Source organism: Geotrypetes seraphini, chromosome 3 (genome assembly GCF_902459505.1).
Source record: "Geotrypetes seraphini chromosome 3, aGeoSer1.1, whole genome shotgun sequence".
Taxonomy (NCBI): domain Eukaryota; kingdom Metazoa; phylum Chordata; class Amphibia; order Gymnophiona; family Dermophiidae; genus Geotrypetes; species Geotrypetes seraphini.
The window spans coordinates 398,671,819-398,693,233 of record NC_047086.1 but is presented as its reverse complement, the minus strand read 5'-3'; the positions used below and the strand labels follow the sequence as shown (position 1 = coordinate 398,693,233).

General features: G+C 43.6%; 1 protein-coding gene across 1 annotated transcript in view; it reads left to right on the top strand.

The window, feature by feature from the left end:
- Window positions 1–21,415, top strand: part of DNAH8 (dynein axonemal heavy chain 8) — a 1,666,792-nt gene that overhangs the window by 1,160,235 nt on the left and 485,142 nt on the right. Inside the window, 2 exon segments of the mRNA XM_033937418.1 lie at window positions 8,077–8,163; window positions 12,090–12,197. Of these exon segments, the coding sequence (XP_033793309.1) occupies window positions 8,077–8,163; window positions 12,090–12,197 (195 nt within the window).

Here is a 21,415-nt window from a genome sequence, read left to right as displayed (position 1 = left end):
GTGGAGAGCCTTTCAAAACTGCTGGCCTTCTAAAGGGAAGTTTGGTATCGCTTCTGAAGACACACGAGAGGGCAAGGGCTCCCAGGGTGCATCTGCCACACTGGCTGCAGCTGGCCAGGAGCTAAGTGACCTTTCCAAGGGATATTCAGAGGATGAAAGGTCTCTTACTATGCCCTTGATGTCTCAGGAGATGCAGGGTTGAAGACAGGTGCATGTGCTTTAGTCTCCATTGTGGCCCTCGATCATGGGGTGATCCCACAGTCCTCTGTCTACTCAAACCCTCAGCTCTGTTGGATCTTATTACTTATTCTCTATGGGAGTTAAACTTGGACTCCCAGTAGGTCCTTTCTGCTCCCTCCTCTATTATGAGTGGAATAAGAGCCCAGTCTTCTATGTTTCACTGGCATCCTGATATCAGTATGTTGGTGACGGAGCATTGGGATGCTCCTGAAGGATTGCTAGGATTATAACTCGGCTATCCGATGGCACAAGAGTGTCACCAGCTGTTCGATAAGCCTAAGGTACATTCAGTGGTGGCACAGATTATTAAACATACATCTCAATCAAGCAAGAGAGGCGTGGTGTTAAAGGATATGCAGGATCACATAGTGAATGTGATTCTCAAAAGACAGTTCAAGATTTTAGACTTAGGAATCAAAGCAGCCACAGTGACTCCTTTAGTGACCCGTGCCTGTCATACCAAGTTGTGGAGTCTTGAGTGGGTAAGTGACAAACCTTTATCCCAGATACTATTAGTAGGGGTGGATTACATGGAGGATTCCTTGTACAACCTCATCAGAGACATAAGCAAAGTTTCAGCTTATTCAAACTCAGTCCGCAGAATGCTCTGGATCAGGCAATGGACTGGTGACTCCACCTCCAAGGCTACTTTCACCAGACTCCCTTTCAAGGGACAAATGTTCGGTAAGGGCTTGGACAATCTCATGACCAGCGTAGCAGCTCGTTGACCAAAATCTCTGCCTGACAGCATACCCAGAACCTCTAGAGGCTCAGGTTGCTCTAATTTTTGCGGCTCTAGGCATTCTTGGCAGTATTTAGGAACAACTGCATCTCAGAGATCCTTCCAGGAATCCAGACACAGGTTCTCAGAGCCCAGATGAAATCAGACGTTTAGGTCCCATCCTGCTTCAACCTCCAAAATGACACAGATCTGGAGTGGTTCCTTTCAAGATAGGGAGACGACTCTCAGACTTTGTGCAGGCCTGGACACAGATTACGTCGGACTATTGGCTACTGGAGATCATTCAGAATACGTTACAACTATGAATTCACCTGACTCTTAACGGACTGGTTTTTGGACTCCCCAGTGGGGTGACCAGAAAAAGAAGGCACAGTGGAGGTCACAGTAAGGAGATTGTTGTATATTGAGGCAATAGAACCCTTGCTGCCCGTAGATTCGGGCTCAGGCACAGCAGTCATGGTGGAGGTCACAGCACAGAAGTTGTTGGATATTCAGGCAATAGAACCCTTGCTGCCCATAGATTCGGGCTCAGGCAAAACAGTCACGGTGGATATCACAGCACAGAGGTTGTTGGATATTCAGGCAATAGAACCCGTGCTGCCTGAAGATTTGGGCTCAGGCAGATACTCTATATATTTCATCGTGCCAAAGAAAGTCTCAGACAATTTGCAACCCATTCTGGATCTTACATCAATGCAGCCTCAAAGTTTCACACTTCTGCATGGAGACAGTTTGATCTGTCATAGCAGCAGTTGCACTGGGGAAATTCCTAGCTTCTCTAGATCTGACAGAGGCCTATTTGCATATCCCCATATTTCAGGACCACAGAAAGTTCCTGAAGTTTCATGTTCTGGAAAACCATTACCAGTTCTTGGCCCTTCCCTTTGGACTGGTGACAGTGCCTCGCACGTTCATGAACGTGATGGTGGTGACTGCCCATCTGTGCAAGATGGGCCTCCAGGTTCATCCATACCTGTATGACTGGCTGATCAAAACTCCGTTGTTCACCACTCATGTGGTCCAAGTTCTGCAGAACATGGGTTGGATAATGAATTTCCGAAAGAGCCAGCTGACTCCATTATGGCCCCTGGAATACCTGGGTGTCTTCTTCAACACAGCACTCAACCATGTCTATTTTCCAGAGGCAAAACAGAACGAAAAACAAAAAGAAAATCCAACACAATCTTCAGTAAAGAAAGCAGCACAAAGGAAAACAAGGAAAAACTACAGACAAGTGTGCAAGATGCAGGCTATATTTATTATATTGAATGCAATTAATGTTACCACCTTTTTACAAACCAAGGGACCCGACATGGTCCGTGTTTCGGTTAACTCGCCTTCATCAGGGGTCCTAACAAGTGAAACTAGAGATAACTAAAGATATACATAAGCATATATGTGAACACTTAAATACAGTGGTACCTCAGTTGCAAAACATTCGCAAACTTGGTGCCTCATAAACCGAGCTTGCCTCGCTGTACGAGCACCCCCCCTCCCCCCCGGCGATCCGGCATCCCACCCAGCAATCCGGCATCCCCCCCCCGCTCGCATTGCCCCCACTCCACCGCGATCCTACTTCCCCCCCCCCGAGCAGTCAATGACACCCTTTACCCGACTTGGCACCAGTGCCGGTGCCTGAAGATCCCCCCTCTTCTGGCGCGGCCTGGGCTGGGCGGTGCGTTGGAGATCCTCCTTCTTCTGGGCTGGGCTGGGCTGGACTGGCTTTGAGCATTTGCGCATGCTCAAAGCCTTCTGGTCTCGCTCTCAATCTCGGAGAGAGCGAGACCAGAAGGCTTTGAGCATTCGCAAATGCTCAAAGCCAGTCCAGCCCAGCCCAGAAGAAGGAGGATCTCTGACGCACCGCCTAGCCGCGCCAGAAGAGGGAGGATCTTCGGGCACCGGCACTGGTGCCAAGTCGGGTAAAGGGTGTCATTGACTGCTCGGGAGGGGGGAAAGTAGGATCGCGGTGGAGGGGGGATGCTGCTTAACAGGGGGGGGGAAGCTGGATCGCGGGGAGGGGTTTGGAACAGCGTCAGATTCCTCAAGGGGGGAAGAATGGAGCAGCGCTGGTAGCCTCGTGGGGGGGGAGGAGGTGGAACCAATCAAAGCAGTTTCCCTTACTTCCTATGGGGAAACTTGCTTTGATATACGAGCAATTTGGTTTACGAGCATGCTTCTGGAACGAATTATGCTCGTAAACCAAGGTTCCACTGTACTTAGAAAATGGTGTGCATGAGGACAAATAGCAAAAAACGGTGAAACAAAAGAAGACAGATAAAAATGGTGTAGGGTGACAAGTATCAGCAGCGTCATCGCCCCCTTAACAGGAAGGGAGCCAACGGCGCGAAGGCCACTGCGAGCAACATGGTGAAGAGGAGCAGCGGAGGCAAGAGAGAGGAGCCAGAGAGGAGATAGCAGCGATGAGGAGCGGGTAGCGGCGAAAGGAAGCTCCGCCCACCCCCACCGTGTCAGCAGCGTCATCGCCACGACTCCCCCTTAACAGGAAGGGAGCCAATGGCGCGCAGCCGTTCGGTGCAAGGTGAAGGCGAGCGGCAAAGGCGCTCGCCTTAGCAAGAGCGCCTTTGCGAAGGGCCTTAAGAAGAACCAGGTCGCTACATCCAGGAACCCCAAGAAAGACAGCAAGGTAAGAGAGTAGCAAGAGCGCAGGGGAACATACACATACAAGCACGAGCAAAGGAGAGCATACACAAACAAGCAAGTGAGGCAAAGGGGCAGCAGACACAGAAGATAAGAAACAAGTAGGCCCAGGGGGGACCACACCCACACATGAACAAAGGGAAGCAACACGAGAACAGGGAAGCGACAGGTGAGGAAGGCACAGAAGAAAAGCAGCAGGGACAGAAGATAAGGAAGGGATAGTCCCAGAAGATAGCATACGTGCACACAAACAAAAAAAAGCAACAGGAACAGCAAGACAAGAAAAGGCAGACACAAGAGAGAACACACACAAATACACTAGCAAACAGAAAAGGCAGGCATAGAAGGAAAGTAAAAGGCAGACAACACACACACACAAGCAAAGGGTAGCGAAAGACAAAGAAGGTAAGGAAGAGCCAAGCACAGGAGTGAGCACACAAGTAAAGAGGACCAGGACTCCTAGAAGGCAGACAAGAATGGAAGCTGAAGGAACCCATAGGATGAGCTTTCCAGTGTACTGCATGGACTGCCACATGTACGACTACCTCCCCTCAGGGAGGCAGTCGTATGTGTGCGGACGATGTCAGGAACTGGAGAGCTTGAAGAGTGAGGTCAGTCGTCTGAAACACAGGATCCAGGAGCTGGAGGGACTCTACATCTTAGAAGACCCCTTTCAGGCGGCCAAAGACCCTATGTGAGAGAGACACATCGAGGAACAAGTCAAGGCGCTCGAGAAGTTCATCGAGGATGCCTACAGGAGAGTGGAAGAACAAGAACATGAACAGCGCAGGAACAAGGAAGACACACAGAACAGAGGACAAGAACCATCTGACCCCAAGATAGGAGGTACCCATGGAGGAATCTCATAGGAAGAAGAGGCAAGATTCTGTCAGTGCCTAGAGGGAGAAGAGACAAATTGCACCAAGGACATGGACCTACGACCGCAGCGGAGGCTGAAAACGGGGAAATCCGCAATCCTGGTGGGAGACTCAATCCTAAGGCAAGTAGACAGTCACATAGCAGGAGGGAGAGAGGATCGGCTAGTGAACTGTCTCCCAGGAGCAAGAACCAAGTACATCGTTGACAAAATTAAAAGAATCCTGGAGGGAACAGAGACGGAAGAGACAGCAGTGATAGTCCATGTCGGGACGAATGATGTCACCAGGAGAGACTACAGCAAGAATGCAATGACCGAACAGTTCAAGATCTTATGAAGGTAACTGAAGATGAGGACTCAGAGGATAGCCTTCTCTGAGATCCTATCAGTACCGAGGGCAGAACCGAAGAGGCAGACAGAACTACAATCAATAAATGCATGGATGAGGAGATGGTGTGAGGAAGATGGATTTCTCTTCGTGAGGAACTGGACAACATTCTGGGGCAAGAACAAGCTCTACAAGAAAGATGGACTACACCTGAGTACGGCGGGAACTAGACAACTAGCAAATAACGTCAGAAGAGCAATAGAGCAAGCTTTAAACTAAGTAGAAGGGGAAAGCCGACAGTTGACCTGGTGTCGACGGTTCGGAAGACAGTATCCCGAGAAGATACTGAGAGGGAAAAATGCTGTGAAGACACAAATGGCAAACAACAGGAGCTGAAAAAACAAGGGAGACGGAAGAAGCAAGAAGAGGTCAGGAGGAACATACTACAAGGGGAAGTCAAAAAGGAACTGGACAACGGGAAGGAACAAGAGGAGGACAGTAGGAACATATCACAAGGGGAAGACAAAGGAGAGGAGGACACGAGGAACATACTACAAGGGGAAGTCAAAATGGAACTGGACAAAGGGAAGGAACAACAGGAGGACAATAGGAACATACCTCAAGGGGAAGACAAAAGAGACAATAATCAGGAGTCGGCAGGTCAGGAAGAGGACAGAAAGAAAAATGAAACACAAGGAAAAATAGCAAGGAAGAGAAAATACCAGGACTTGAACTGCATGTATATTAATGCAAGGAGCCTAAAAAACAAAATGGGGGAATTGGAAGTCATGGCCAAAAATGAGAGCCTTGACATCACAGGGATCACGGAAACATGGTGGAACGAGGAAAACAAATGGTACATAGTACTTCAGCGTCTTCTCCCCATGCTCTCTTCCCATTCTCCCCACTCTCTGTTCCACATTTCCCTTCATTGTTGTCTCCTCACTCTCTCTTCCACAATTCCCTTCAGAGTCTTCTCCCCATTCTCTCTTCCCCATTTCCTTTCAGCATCTGTTCCTTTCCATCGCCCTTCAGCACCCCTTGCGCGGTCCAAGCATCTCCCTCCCTCTTACCTTCTGCCGCATTTTAATGTACAATGTTCAAGCCTCCAGAGCCTGCCTGAAGTCGCATGCGTCTGCGGGTGGAAGCTTCTCCTCTGATGCAACTTCCGCCCACAGACAAATGCGACTTCAGGCAAGCTCTGGCGGCTTGAACACTGTAAAGTAAAACGCGCCAGAAAGGTAAGGGGAAGGGAGGGAAATAGATGCAGCTGGTAGGTAGGAAGGAGGGAGGGGCCTGTGCCCGATCGGTAACCATGCGCATTCCCTCTCTTAACTGTGGAGATAAGGCCATTCACCACTCCACGGGGCGGTGGACGGCCTTATCCCTGGACCCGCGGTGAGCACTTCCCCCCCCCCCCCCCCATTTCAGCAGGCTAGCCGCAGGTAACAGCCACCATGTCATTCTCTAGTACGGATGAGGACTCATCCAAAGTTCCTTCCCAAAGTGGTTACTGACTTCCATTTGAACCAAACTATCCTTCTTCCCTTCTCACTGGGAAGGAAACACTTCCCACTTTGGATTGTAGACATGCATTACTTTATTACCTTCAATATACTACGGACTTCCATACAACAAATCAGCTTTTTGTCTCTTTCAACCCTTTTGCTCAAGGTCGAATGATTTCCACATGGATTGCACATTGTATTTCTTTCTGTTATAAAAATGCTAAAACGCCATCCCCTGGCATTGTTGGAGCACATAAAGTACATGCTATGGCTTCCTCGGTTGCACATCTTCACTCAGTTCCACTTCAGGATATTTGTAACGCTGCTACACGGTCTTCTCTTCATACATTTACCAAGCATTATTGTTTGGATCAAAGCTCAGCGCATGATACTCAATTTGGAGAATGTGTTCTCAGAAATTTATTTGCAATATAAAAAACACCTCCACCCTTATTCTTACTTAAGCTTGGGACTTATATTCAAGTGTGCCTGCATCTCCCCTGCTTGTCTCCAGAGAAAGCGCAGTTGCTTACCTGTAACAGATGTTCTCCTTAGACAGCAGGGGAATGCAGCCACTTGCCCACCCACCTTCCCCTCAATTGATCACATTTCTAGCTAGCAGACATAACTAACACTCCAAGGTGAGGGGCTTTGGAGACAACGTACTCTGCACATGCTCACTAGGGTAAAACTTTACCATATCTAGGGGAGAGTACTAGCACTTAGGCTCAATCGGAGGACTTCACCTTCAAGTGTGGCTGCATTCCCCTTCTGTCTATGGAGAACACCTGTTACAGGTAAGCAACTGCGCTTTCTTCAATCTGCTTTCATGAGTGTTCATGTCTCGCAGCCATATGTCACATTTGGGAACACAATGGCAGTAATCAGTCTTTGTTTGATGATGTCTGAGATGTCCTTGCACTTTCATATTTGGTCCATGCTACACTGTAGTGCTAATCGATGCTTGATCTCTGCTGTCAAACCACCACTGCGATCAATGAGGGACCTAAGGAAAATGAAGCTGTCAACCACTTCTATTTCTTCATTGTTGATCTTTATGTGGACTTTCTTGTTGGCAGTAGTCATGGTTTTGGTCTTCTTGATGTTCAGGTAAAATCACATCTTCTCGCGTTTTTCAGCTTCAGGATCATCTTCTTGAAGTCCTTCTCACTCTCTGCCAGCAGGGTAGTATCTCAGATTGCTGATGGTTCTATTTTCACTCCACCATTGAAATCATCTAAGTCCAGGACCACATAAAACAAAGTGATATCTTTGTGCTGTTCTTCATAGTTGGTTAAATACCAAATATCACACAACCAGCTATGTTCTAGCCAGCTCCCTACATTGTTCCCAGCTACAGTCATGGCAGTGGAGATTATGGTTTCACTATCACATTTTCAATAGTGAGGGACAGGCAAGCTCTGCAGGATTCCAGGGAACCTACCTGTCTCTAGCAATTGAAAACACAATATTGGAGCACCACCCCCTACTATCAGCAGTGTAGTTGGAGGACTCCCACTTAGCTTAGCAATGGCTCCCTATACCCAAAAATGCGTGAAAATAATTTGTGATTTTAATGTGAATTTTGTACAATCCTGAAATTTGTACCTACAGTTTAAAATATTGGAGCTTGCTCTTCAAATAATCAAATCAGGTATAAAATAAAATTACTGTATGTTAAACCTATTATAATCAGAAATATTGAATATATGCTTTTTTGTAGAATCCTGGGTATGCTGGTCGTCAGGAACTACCAGAAAATCTTAAAATTCAGTTCAGAACTGTGGCCATGATGGTTCCAGATAGACAGGTATCTAATATAATAAAGAGCTAGCCGCGCATGCACACTCCTATTTGCGTGTTCCGTGCGTGTAGGTCTGTGGCCGAAGGAGTGCGCATGTGCGCTAATACGTCACCAGCTGATCGCCTCTACAGGCCGGACCGCAGCCAGTCGGACCGCAGGAAGGGGAAGGGAAAGGGGGGGGAGGAGGGCTTCCAGGGAGCCGGCTGTCGGCGAAGGGCAGACGCGGACCCAGGACGGACTTGCTCCAATAAGTGCAGCTCATGAGAGGAGCCGCGGCGGCGGCTTTGAAAACGGCTCCCTTAGTTCTTTGCTGGGTTTTTTAAAAGTTTAAAGCTGCCACCGTGGCTCCTCTCACGATCCCGGCCTGTGTCAGAGAAGGCTTTCGACGCAGGCGGGATCGTGAGAGGAGCTGCGTCGGCATCTTTAAACTTAAAAAAAAAAATCCAGCTAAGAAGTAAGGGAGCCGTTTTATCTGCATGCTGCTACGAAGGAACAGGTGAGGGGGAGGGAAATGCTGATGCTGATGCACAGGGAGCAGGCAGGCAGGCATGGCAGGCAAGCAGGGGGAGAGGGAAAGGGGCTGCTTTGGGGTAGGGGTGTGCTGGGGGCACACAGCAATCATGGGCAGGGGATCACAGAGCAGGCAGGCATGGCTCAACAAGGGGAGAGGGAAAGGGGGCTGCTTTGGGGTGAGGGGTTTGCTGGGCCAGACAGCAATCATAGGGGGGAAACAGAAGGGGGCCACGGAGCAGGCAGGCATGGCACAAAAGGGGGCAGGGGCATTGGGAAACGGGGCTGCTTTGGGGGGGAAGGGTGTGCTTGGGGCACACACCAATCATGGCGGGGAAGAGAAGGGGGCCACAGAGAGATAGGCAGGCATGGCGCAATGGAAAAATACAGGCAGGCAGGGCGCAAGGCAGAGACACAGACAGAAAGAATGACAGACAGACAGACAGCATCCAAGCACAGAGAGAGAAAGGAAAAAAAAACAGTCGTCTACTCTAGCACCCGTTGGACAGGGGGAGAACGAAAGAGATGCTGATGGACAGGGGGTTGAAGAAAAAGGAACGGAGGACTAATGTTGGACAGGGGGAGAAGGAAAGAGGTGCTGCTGGACAGGGGGGAGGTAAAACAAAGGAAGAAGGGCTGCTGCTGCATAAGGAGAGCAGTGAAGGGGTGGTGGTGGACACAGGGGAGGTAAAAGGAAGGGAAAATGGACAGGGGGAGCAGGCAAGGGGTGGTGATGGACAGCCAAGGAAAAAGAAAGGCAGAAAGAAAAAAAGCGGCTAAGGAGAGAGAGAGAAAGAAATAAAGACAGACGCACACACATTTGTTCTAGCACCCGTTAATGTAACGGGCTTAAAGACTAGTTTTATTATATTTCAATAAACTGAATGTGAGGAATGAATCTTCTAACACATGTTTATTTTTGATTTGATTAACAAATATACAATTCCAGGTGTTGTAAGGACTGTGTAAACACACATGGCAATTCTATAAAGGTGTGACTATATTTAGGCACCTAGAGGGCACCATTAGAATTTATTGTAGAAAGGAAAGTAAGCATTTATTTCCTATACAGAATACTAGTGTTACAAGTAAAATTTGTTACTATGATTTAGGCATTTATCTGAGACAAGCAGGCAGCATATTTTCACATGTGGGTGATGGCATCCACGGAACTTGGCATGGATAGTCATATAAACATGATGGAAGATAAAGGCCAAATGGTCCATCTAGTCTGCTCATCCACAGTAACCATTATCTCTTTCGCTCTCTGAGAAAACCCACGTGCCTATCCCAGGCCCTTTTGAATTCAGACACAGTCTCTGTCTCCACCACCTCTTCTAGGAGACTGTTCCACGCATCTACCACCCTTTCTGTAAAAAAAAAAATTTCCTTAGATTACTCTGGAGCCTATCACCTCTAATCTTCATCCTATGCCCTCTCATTGCAGAGTTTTCTTTCAAATGAAAGAGACTCGACTCATTTACATTACATAGATATTTAAAGGTCTCTATCATATCTCCACTCTCCCGCCTTTCCTCCAAAGTATACATTTGTGATCTTTAAGTCTGTCCCCAAACGCGTTATGATGAAGACCACATACCATTTTAGTAGCCTTCCTCTGGACCAACTCCATCCTTTTTATATCTTTTTGAAGGTGCAGTCTCCAGAATTGTACACAATATTCTAAATGAGGTCTCACCAGAGTCTTATACAAGGGCATCAATACCTCCTTTTTCCTACTGGCCATACTTCTTATGCAACCTAGCATCCTTCTAGCTTTGGCTAGCTTTCAAATTGTTTGGCCATCTTAAGATCATCACATACAATCACACCCAAGTTCCGCTCTTCTGTCGTGCATATAAGCTGTTCACTCCCTAATCTGTATCATTCCCTAGGGTTTTGCAGCCCAAATGCATGACCTTGCATTTCTTAGCATTAAATTTTAGCTGCCAAATTTCAGACCATTCTTCAAGCTACGCCAGGTCTTTCTTCATGTTATTCACACCATCCAGCGTGTCTGTTGCAGACTTTGGTATCATCTGCAAAAAGGCAAATCTTACCCGACAACCCTTCAGCAATATCATTTATAAAAATGTTAAAAAGAACAGGCCCAAGAACAGAACCTTGAGGCACACCACTGGTAACCTCCCTTTCCTCAGAGCGATCTCCATTGATAGAAATATGATAGAGATGTTTAAATACCTATGTTGCATAAATACTCAGGAGGCTAGTCTCTTTCAATTGAAAGGAAACTCTAGAGAGGTCATAGGATGAAGTTAAGAGGAGTAAGGAAATACTTTTTTTATAGAAAGGGTGGTAGATGCACTGAAAAGGCTCCCAGTAGAGGTGGTAGAAACAAAAACTGTGTCTGAATTCAAGTAAGCCTGAGGCAGGCACATGGAATCTCTTGGGGAGAGGAGGAGATAGTGGATGCTGTGGATGGGCCATTTGGCCTTTATCTGCCTTCATGTTTCTAGGTTTCTTTTTAATGTTACCCCCCTTTTACAAAACCGCACAAGAGGTTTTTAGAACCAGCTGGTGTGCTGAATGCTCTGTACTGCTTCGATGGTCATAGAGTTCCTATGAGTGTCGGAGCAGCACAGAGCATTCAGCGCACTGTCCGGCGCTAAAAACCTCTTGCACAGTTTTGTAAAAGGAGGGATTTATTTACTTTTTTATATGAGTTAATTCATATATATATTTGTCATAATCTTATGGTTTAGATTCAAACTTTGTGTGTTATGGTTTTCATTGGATTGTGTTTTATCATTATTTTATAGTTCCTTTAAGCCCATTATGCAGAACTTGCATGGGCAAAATACAGGCTTTATGTTGTGTGTCCTCTATAAGAATAAAAGTTCTTATTGATATTTCCCTTTGACTTGTCTGCTTTTGTTATTACCATCTTGGAGTTTTCAGACCCCTTGCCCTGTTTCTTGGCCAGTTAAGTGTCAATATTCAGGACTTACCGTAACTGGCCAAGTTAACTGCATAAACAGGACCACATAATAGTCTGTCCTATCTTTTGTCCCCTGCTACAAAGCCGGGTTTGTAGCTGTGGCAAATTCACTGAAGCTCATAGGAACTGAATGGGCTTTAATGCATTTGCCGCTTGAAAATTGCTACTGTGGCTTTGTAAAAGGGTCCCTTTATGTGATAACCCATAGCTGGTTAAGGGCTGAATATTAATTTCACTGGCTATGCATTAGCTGGTTCTGTAAACCTAGAAATTCATTGCCAGTGCCTGGACATGTCCTGACATTGAATTTCTGGTTTTAGCACTGGCAGTGGTCAGCAAGATGCTGATTGCTGCTGGCTAAATATCTGGCCCGTAGTCTCTGTGGTAAAGACAAATCTTTGTTATGGAGTATCCATTTTGTAATTGCTCATACATTTACTAAATTTTGTGATACTTTGTTTAGATTATCATGAGAGTGAAGCTTGCAAGTTGTGGATTCCTTGACAATGTAATTTTGGCACAGAAATTTTACGTCCTTTACAAACTCTGTGAGGAACAGCTCACCAAACAGGTAAATATGTTTTCTTAAGAATTTTTATGCCGTTGTATGTTTCTATGACAAGCAAGACATAATGTACTCACATGTGGATGATGTCATCCACGAAGCCCCAGTACAGATGCAGCATTCTTCACCTTCTAGAAGCTTTTGGTAGGCCTGAACAAGCATGCACATATACCTTCCCAACTGACTTCATTACATCCACGAAACAGTGAAGACATGACTTTGTCAAGTGATTTATTTCCTCACATATTTTTTCACTTTCCTTTCTGCCTTTTTTGAGCATTAGTAGCACAGGACCGATTTTGTATTTATTTTCTTCTGTCCCCTTTAATTTTATTAATGTTTTTGGATCATTTAAGTTTTATTTTATTTTCTTGGCCTCTTTAGTCTTGAGCTCCCATTTAGGTCTTGGTTTTTCAAATAAAATAAACAGGTACCTACACCTGAGCTGTTTGATTTCACTTCAGCTGTTTTTCCTGATATGTCCTGGAAGCTTCCCAGTGGGTTTAAGAAATGCCCAAGGTGTGGTAGGACCATATCTGCGACAGATCCTCACAACTGGTGCCTCTGTGCTTCAGGTTTGACCTTAAGTCGTCTCATTGTAAACTGTGTTCTCAAATGCAGAAGAAAGCACAGAATAGTCAAGAGGTCTTGTGCGAGAAACGTTTTGGCACACTGAAGTCTAGTCCATTGACATTAGCATTGGAGGCATTGGTCCTGATGGCATCAGGAGCTTCACTGGACACTGGGGACACACTAGCATTAAGGAGGTCCTCTCTTCCTTGGCATTGGTTTCAGTACTGCCTGTTCAAGACAAGCATCATTGGACCTGACGATGAGGACCTGTGAGGATTCTACATCATCTTTTAAAGTGGAGAGCTGTGTTACAATGGCAACATGGATGAGCTAAGCATGACTGAATGTGATGGCTGATGTTGATTTTGTTTGTTTTCTCTTGAATGAGTGATTAGTTCTTTCCTATAACTTATGGCATTTGTTTCAAAGCTTAATCTAAGTTTATTTGAATTACATATGTAAGCCGCATTGACCTTTAGAATATTGTGGGGTATCAAGCTTTTTTTTTTTTAATATCTTTATTCCTTTTTACATTATACAAACAAGTGTACAATAAATCAAGTCATACTATACATTCTTCACTTGAAACTTGTCACAATCCTATCCCTGTAGCTCAGCCTTTGCCATGACAGGTTTTAGTTAAACCCTGCCCAGTAATCCAGAGAGCTAACCACGGGGATAGGATTGTGACCAGAGTTAAGGAGAAGGCTGTTTTTCCCTGGGATGCAGGTTTTTCTGATCTCCAGGGAGGAGAGGAGTGTGAGCAGAACAGCCCACAACAGCCCCAGAGGAATCTCTCTCCCTCTGGTTACTCACAGCTGAAGGGAATAATTAAAGTCCCAAAGAAAGCCAGGCAGATTTTGCAGGTAACTCCTCCCCCTCAAAGGGCAGGGCGTATTCACCTGAATACTTTGGAAGCTGCTTTGGGAAAAAGAAAGGCAGTTTATCCGGGGCCAGCCCCAGAGAAGGTCTCTCCCGGCTCGGCTCCTGAGTCCCAGGACTTTGAAATGCAGGAGCCAGACACTTACCTTTCTGCCAACCAGCCATCAACAGAAGAACCTATGGAGTATTTGGAAACTCCCAGTCTGCCTGAAGACATCTTGATGGAAGACAGCTAAGTGGCAGGGCTGGGAAGTTTGGGGGTTTATTAGCCCACTGTGTATGGTTTTGAACTGCTTAGAAAGGGTGCTTTCCTTTATAAGTTGATTGGGACTTGTGCTGGCTGGGACTGTTCTGCTTGGGTGAAGCAGGAAGGAAAAAAAAAAAAAAATGTTTTTGTTTTTGAGGTTTAAAACTTCCAGGCAAGGTAAGCTGGCTGAAACTGTTACTGCTTGAGAGTGTGTGAGGGAAGTAATTGTGGGGAGAATCCACAGTCCAAACAGGTTGGGTTAGTGGGGCCATTAGTGGCATTCTGAAATTCAGAAACTTAATTAGTGGATTCGCTTGCTCCCCTCCCCCCACCAACTCCTTCTGAGTTGGCTGGGGTCAAGCCGGACTATCTTAAGGCTTGTGCACAGGACTTTTGAAAATGTGATGAAGATTGATTATGTTTGAATGTAAAGACAGCCGCATTTTTGCTTTTGGTGGTTTGTTTTTTTTATTTTACTTACCTTGTCTTCCTGATGAAAGGCTAAAGCTGGAACCTACTCTTTTTTTATCACTAGTTTGGTTTTGCTGACATGGATTGATTTTTGTGGTTTTGAGCTTGGACTATTTGTATGTCAACTCTTGCTCCCTTACCACTGAATAAAGTGGATATTGCAGGATCAGGAAAAAAATTGACTCTTTGTGTTTTTTTGATTTCCTGCCTAAAGGTGAATGTTATACAGCAGGACTTCCTTCCTTCTAGGGAAGCACGCCAGAGCAGCGCTAATTTAAGCGTGAGCCGGACCTACTTGAACCATGGGTACCGGCACCGCTACAAACTTTACAATCATCTTATACCATAAATTACCTCCCCTCCCTCCCTTTCCAAATATTTTTGTAACTACTCATCCTAATGTCATAAAACCCACCCATCCACCCTCCCACCCTATACATACTAAATGGGGATAAATTCATTTATTTATTATAGTAATCAATTAATGGTCCCCACACATCTTTAAATTTCTTATAATATCCTCTCTTAATCGCCAATGTTTTTTCCATTTCATACACATGACACACCGAACTCCACCAGAAACAGTAATTCAAGCCCCTATAGTCTTTCCAATTGTATGTTATTTGTTGGATGGCAACTCCTGTTAAAATCATTAACAGCTTCTTATTATTCGAGGAGATTTGACTTTTGGCCCTCATAGACATCCCAAACAAAACTGTGTCATATGACAGGGCCACATGATTCTCTAACATACAATTTATTTGTCCCCAGATCAATTTCCAAAAATTATTAATAAGAGGACAATAAAATAATAAATGATCTAGGGTTCCAGCCTCAAGATGACAATGCCAACATCTATTAGACTTAGAGCAATCCAATTTTTGTAAACGAACAGGGGTCCAGAGTGCTCTATGCAACAGGAAAAACCATGTTTGCCTCATAGACGCAGACAATGTACATCTTATCCTCCAAGACCAAATACGTGGCCATTGAGATGCATTAATTTTATGCTTAATCTCAATGCTCCAAATATCTCTAAGTACAGTCCTTGGTTTTTTATTTAAATAGCCAGATAATGTTTTATACCACTGCGCAGTCTGGTGACCCAGAAAATCTGCCTGGAAGCATAAGAATTCTAGAGTAAAATGAGTATTTAAAGACTTCCATTCAGGGAACCCTGCCTGAATGGCCTGCTTCAATTGCAACCATTTATAACTTTGTTTTTTATCAAGACCAAATTTATGGCTGGAATTCGTATTTTAGAAGATGTAATAAATAAAGGTAAACTGCTTGAGTTTTCACAATTGCAAAATAAATTTGGTTTAAATAAATCACAATATTTCAGATGGTTGCAATTGAAGCAGGCCATTCAGACAGGGTTCTCTGAATGGAAAAATCTTAATAATTATCATAGTATGGAATTCTTATGTTTTCAGATAGATTCCATGGGACACCAGGCTGCAATGTGGTATAAATTAATATCTGGATTTATACATTAAAAAAAAAAAAAATGGTCTTAGAGATATTTGGAGCATTGAGATTAAGCATCAAATTAATGCATCTCAATGGCCACGACTTTGGTCTTGGAGGATAAGATGTACAATGTCAGCATCTATGAGACAAACTTGGTTTTTTATTTTACATAGAGCTCTATGGACCCCTACACGTTTACATAGAATTGATAGCTCTAAGTCTAATAGATGCTGGCATTGTCATCTAGAAGCAGGGACATTAGATCATCTTTTATTCTATTGTCCATTCATATTAACATTTTGGAAATCAATTTGGCCCCAAATAAATAGGATGTTAGAAAATCCAGTAGCCTTGACATATGATACAATTCTATTTGGTACTACAATGAGAGCCCATAGTCAAATCTCATCAAATAACAACAAACTTTTATTTATAATGACTGGAATAGCAGTACAGCAAATTACACATAATTGGAAAAATTGGGACAGATTGAACTATAATTTCTGGTGGAACTCAGTTTGCCATATATATAAGATGGCTTTCCAAACCTTGTGAAAACACACTAAAATCTTATATTGGTAGGCTGTCACACAAAATATATATAAAATATAATCTTCAAGGTAAGTATTACAGAGAGAAACCAGGGGTCTCAAGTGCTCCCAGCCAGAAGCCCGATATATGTTACAGAGCTAATGGCCAATGCGATGAGCTATCATCGTTCCCGTTTATTTTCTCTGTAAAATTTTTAGCTATTTTTTGCTCTCTAACTTTTCAACTTTTTTTGTTTTTTAACTTATTTTATATTGTATATGCTTTTTACTGCATTTAGCTTTTAACACAACTGTGTTGCTGATCTGTTACTCTTCCATTTTATGCATGAGTAACTCTTAAGTAACCTTTAGCAACCTCACTTAACTTTCATATGACGGATGATCTCCGTTTCGCCCCTATATTTCAAACAGGGGCTTCATCAGGAAAGAACGCCGCTGGCAACACTGTTGATGCCCTGGCGTTGCACAATTACTTGAGTTGAAAGTGAAGCGACTGCTCCATAGGCTGACCGGGGAACATTAACGGATCTGTTAATGTTCCCGGGTCAGCCTATGGAGCAGTCGCTTCACTTTCAACTCAAGTAATTGTTAAGTATTTATGTCAAGTAACTCTTAAGTAACCTTTAGCAACCTCACTTAACTTTCATATGACGGATGATCTCCGTTTCGCCCCTATATTTCAAACAGGGGCTTCATCAGGAAAGAACGCCGCTGGCAACACTGTTGATGCCCTGGCGTTGCACAATTACTTGAGTTGAAAGTGAAGCGACTGCTCCATAGGCTGACCCGGGAACATTAACGGATCCGTTAATGTTCCCGGGTCAGCCTATGGAGCAGTCGCTTCACTTTCAACTCAAGTAATTGTGCAACGCCAGGGCATCAACAGTGTTGCCAGCGGCGTTCTTTCCTGATGAAGCCCCTGTTTGAAATATAGGGGCGAAACGGAGATCATCCGTCATATGAAAGTTAAGTGAGGTTGCTAAAGGTTACTTAAGAGTTACTCATGCATAAAATGGAAGAGTAACAGATCAGCAACACAGTTGTGTTAAAAGCTAAATGCAGTAAAAAGCATATACAATATAAAATAAGTTAAAAAACAAAAAAAGTTGAAAAGTTAGAGAGCAAAAAAATAGCTAAAAATTTTACAGAGAAAATAAACGGGAACGATGATAGCTCACCGCATTGGCCATTAGCTCTGTAACATATATCGGGCTTCTGGCTGGGAGCACTTGAGACCCCTGGTTTCTCTCTGTAATACTTACCTTGAAGATTATATTTTATATATATTTTGTGTGACAGCCTACCAATATAAGATTTTAATATATATAAGATGGAACATGCATTTGCAACACAAAAAGGATATATGAATAAGTTCAAGAAGATTTGGGGACCATTAACAGAATATTGCAATATTTGAATTTCATTTTCCCATGATAAGAAAATAGTATAAAGAAGGAGGGGGGGAGGGGTTAAGGGGAGGGAATTATTCTCTTTATCATACATTATAAATAAAATATTATAATAGATGATATTCTTACATGAAAATAATGTAATAAAGGGAGGGGGAAAAGGTTCATATTTAAATAATAATTGATAAAATCATTACAATATATATATTGTATAACTTTATAAGAAAAATAATTACAATTATATGATATATAAAACCATAAGAAAAATAAGACAAGAAATGTTATATATAAAATATATTATAAAAATATCAAGTGTATTGTTAAGATAATTGTATGAAAATTTAAGACACTTGTTGTTAAATGGAAAAAAAATTCAATAAAAAACTTAAACATTAAAAAAAAAAAGACCAAATTTATGTTGCAATTGTGAAAACTCCAGCAGCTTACCATCATTAATAACATCATTTAAAGTACGTATTCCTGCCTCAATCCAATCCTTCCAGACAATCATAAAACCGCCTATTCGTATCTTGGAGTTCAGCCATATGTTTTGACAAGTAGATTTTTGAATAGTAATAGGAGTTAAATTGTTAACATATTTTAATGTTGTCCATGTGTCCATTAATATCCTATTGGTTTTCCTTATTCTAGGCATTTTAATACTAAGCAGATGACGAAGCCTGATAGGAGACATGAGCTGCCACTCCAACCATAACCAATTTAGAAGAAATCTCATTGTATTTATATTTTGCTTTTAATAAAGCTTGTAACGTAGAATTCTCCCACTTATTAATCAATTTCGATTCTAAGTCTTTTATTTCTTGTTCCACTTCAGTAAATTGCTTATTTAGTTGTTTTTTAGAATAGGCTGAAAATGATATAATTTGCCCTCTCATCGTTGCCTTAAAAGCATCCCATATTATTTCTAAAGACACTTCCTCTGTAATATTATTTTGAAAATATTCATCAATTTTTGATTGAAATTCTTCACAAAATTTTGGATATGCAAGCAATGCATTATTAAATCTCCAGACAGGCCTAACATTATCTGGATCATTAAAATTTAAATTAATCCACACTCCACCATGATCTGATAAAATTATTGGTTCTATAGAGAGTAACATCTTGTATGAGACGATGGTGCGAAGACGAAGGCTTCGACTTCGTGCGCAACTGGACGGCGTTCTGGGGAAAAAGCAAGTACTACAGAAGGGATGGACTACACCTCAACAAGGAAGGAGCAAGAGTTTTGGCAGGCAACATGAAGAAAGCAATAGAGAAGGCTTTAAACTGAAGGACAGGGGAAAGCCGACAGTCGACAACCGGTCGATGGCACGGACAACAGGATGCCCCGACGTAGGAACAAAGGACTACTACTCATACACAAGAGAGGTCGACCTCACAGCCAACAAAGGAGAACAAGCAGGAAGGGACAACTCAGACACAGGAGGGGATGACCACACAGCAAACATGGGAGATAACACAGGAGCAGTAAAGGATACCGTAAATGAAACTGTAAGGACAGCCAAGAGTAGAAGGTCCAAAAAGGTAACACGAAGGGAACTTAGATGTATGTATACAAATGCTAGAAGTCTAGGAAACAAAATGGGAGAACTAGAGACGATAGCAAGACATGAGAACATGGATATCATTGGCATAACAGAAACATGGTGGAATGAAGAAAACAAATGGGACACAGTACTACAGGGATACAAACTATATAGAAGAGATCGAGAAGGGCAGAAAGGTGGAGGTATTGCCCTATATGTTAAGGAAGGAATAGATACTGTTGGAATGATTACAACAGACAGGAAAGAGAAGCTGGAGTCCCTCTGGATCAAAATTCCTGGTCGCAATGGCGCAGATATAAAAATTGGCCTTTACTATCGTCCCCCAGGACAGGCGGAAGTCATTGACTCAGAAATGATGGAGGAAATCAAACAAGTATGCAAGACAGGCAATGTAGTTATATTGGGAGACTTCAATTTCCCAGGAATAGACTGGAAACTAGGAGCCTCCAACTGCGGCAAGGAGGCCAAGTTCCTGGAGGTGCTAGGGGATTGCTTCCTGGAGCAAATGGTAAAAGAGCCGACAAGAGGCGACGCCACCTTGGACTTGGTCCTAAATGGTCTCACTGGACCGATAACAGAAGTAGAAGTCATGGTTCCACTGGGAACGAGTGATCACAATGTAATCAACTTTAAACTTGACATCGGGAAAGGGAAACATGTCAAAACCTTAACCACCACCTTAAACTTTAAAAAGGGTAAATACGATTGCATGAGAGCCATGGTAACAAAACGACTCGAGAAGATGGTGGACAAACTTGAAACAGTAGATCAGGCATGGTGCCTATTGAAAAATACTATTGCAGAAGCACAAGATCTCTACATTCCGAGGATTTCCAAAGATCGGAGAACTAAAGGCAAAGGAGAACCGGCATGGCTTACCATACAGGTGAAGGAAGCCATAAAAGAAAAGAAGGACTCTTTCAAAAAATGGAAATGCACGAAGACAACCGAAGCCTGGAACAAACATAAAGATAAACAGAAGAAATGTCACAAGGCGGTGAGGGAAGCAAAACAGGACTATGAGGAAAAAATAGCCCGGGAGGCCAAAAACTTCAAGCCCTTCTTTAGATACGTGAAAGGGAAAAAACCTGCAAAAGAGGCAGTGGGACCCCTGGACGACAAGGGAAGAAAAGGGTACATCAAGGAAGATAAACAAATCGCAGACAAACTAAATTCCTTCTTTGCGTCCGTCTTTACGAAGGAGGACACCTCAACAATACCTGAAGAGGAGAAACTGTTTACAGGAGAAATAGAGGACAGCCTCACCACAGTCGAAGTGAACTTAGATCAGATATACTACCAGATCGACAAACTTAAAAGTGACAAATCCCCTGGACCGGATGAAATTCACCCGAGAGTCTTGAAGGAATTGAAGATTGAAATTGGAGAGTTATTGCAAAAACTTGCAAACCTGTCAATCAGAACTGGACAGATACCAGACGACTGGAGGAAAGCGAACGTCACGCCAATTTTCAAAAAAGGATCGAGAGGAGAACCGGGCAACTATAGACCTGTGAGTCTTACGTCTGTCCCCGGCAAGATGATTGAATCACTGATCAAGGATAGCATAGTTCAGCACTTGGACACACACGACTTGATGAAACCCAGTCAACATGGATTCAGGAAAGGGAAATCGTGTTTGACGAATTTACTCCAATTCTTTGAGACCGTGAACGAGCAAATTGATAGTGGAAAGCCGGTGGACATAATATACTTGGACTTCCAGAAAGCATTTGACAAAGTTCCACACGAAAGACTTCTCAGGAAGCTACAAAGCCATGGCATAGAGGGAGATATACAAAGATGGATAGGCAAATGGCTGGAAAACCGAAAGCAGAGAGTGGGCATAAATGGGAAGTTCTCCGACTGGGAGAGAGTGACTAGTGGTGTGCCCCAGGGCTCGGTACTTGGGCCGATCCTTTTTAATATTTATATCAATGACCTGGAAAACGGAACATCCAGTGAGATCATCAAGTTTGCAGACGACACAAAACTCTGCCGGGCAATCAGATCGCAGGAGGACAGTGAGGAACTCCAGAGCGATTTG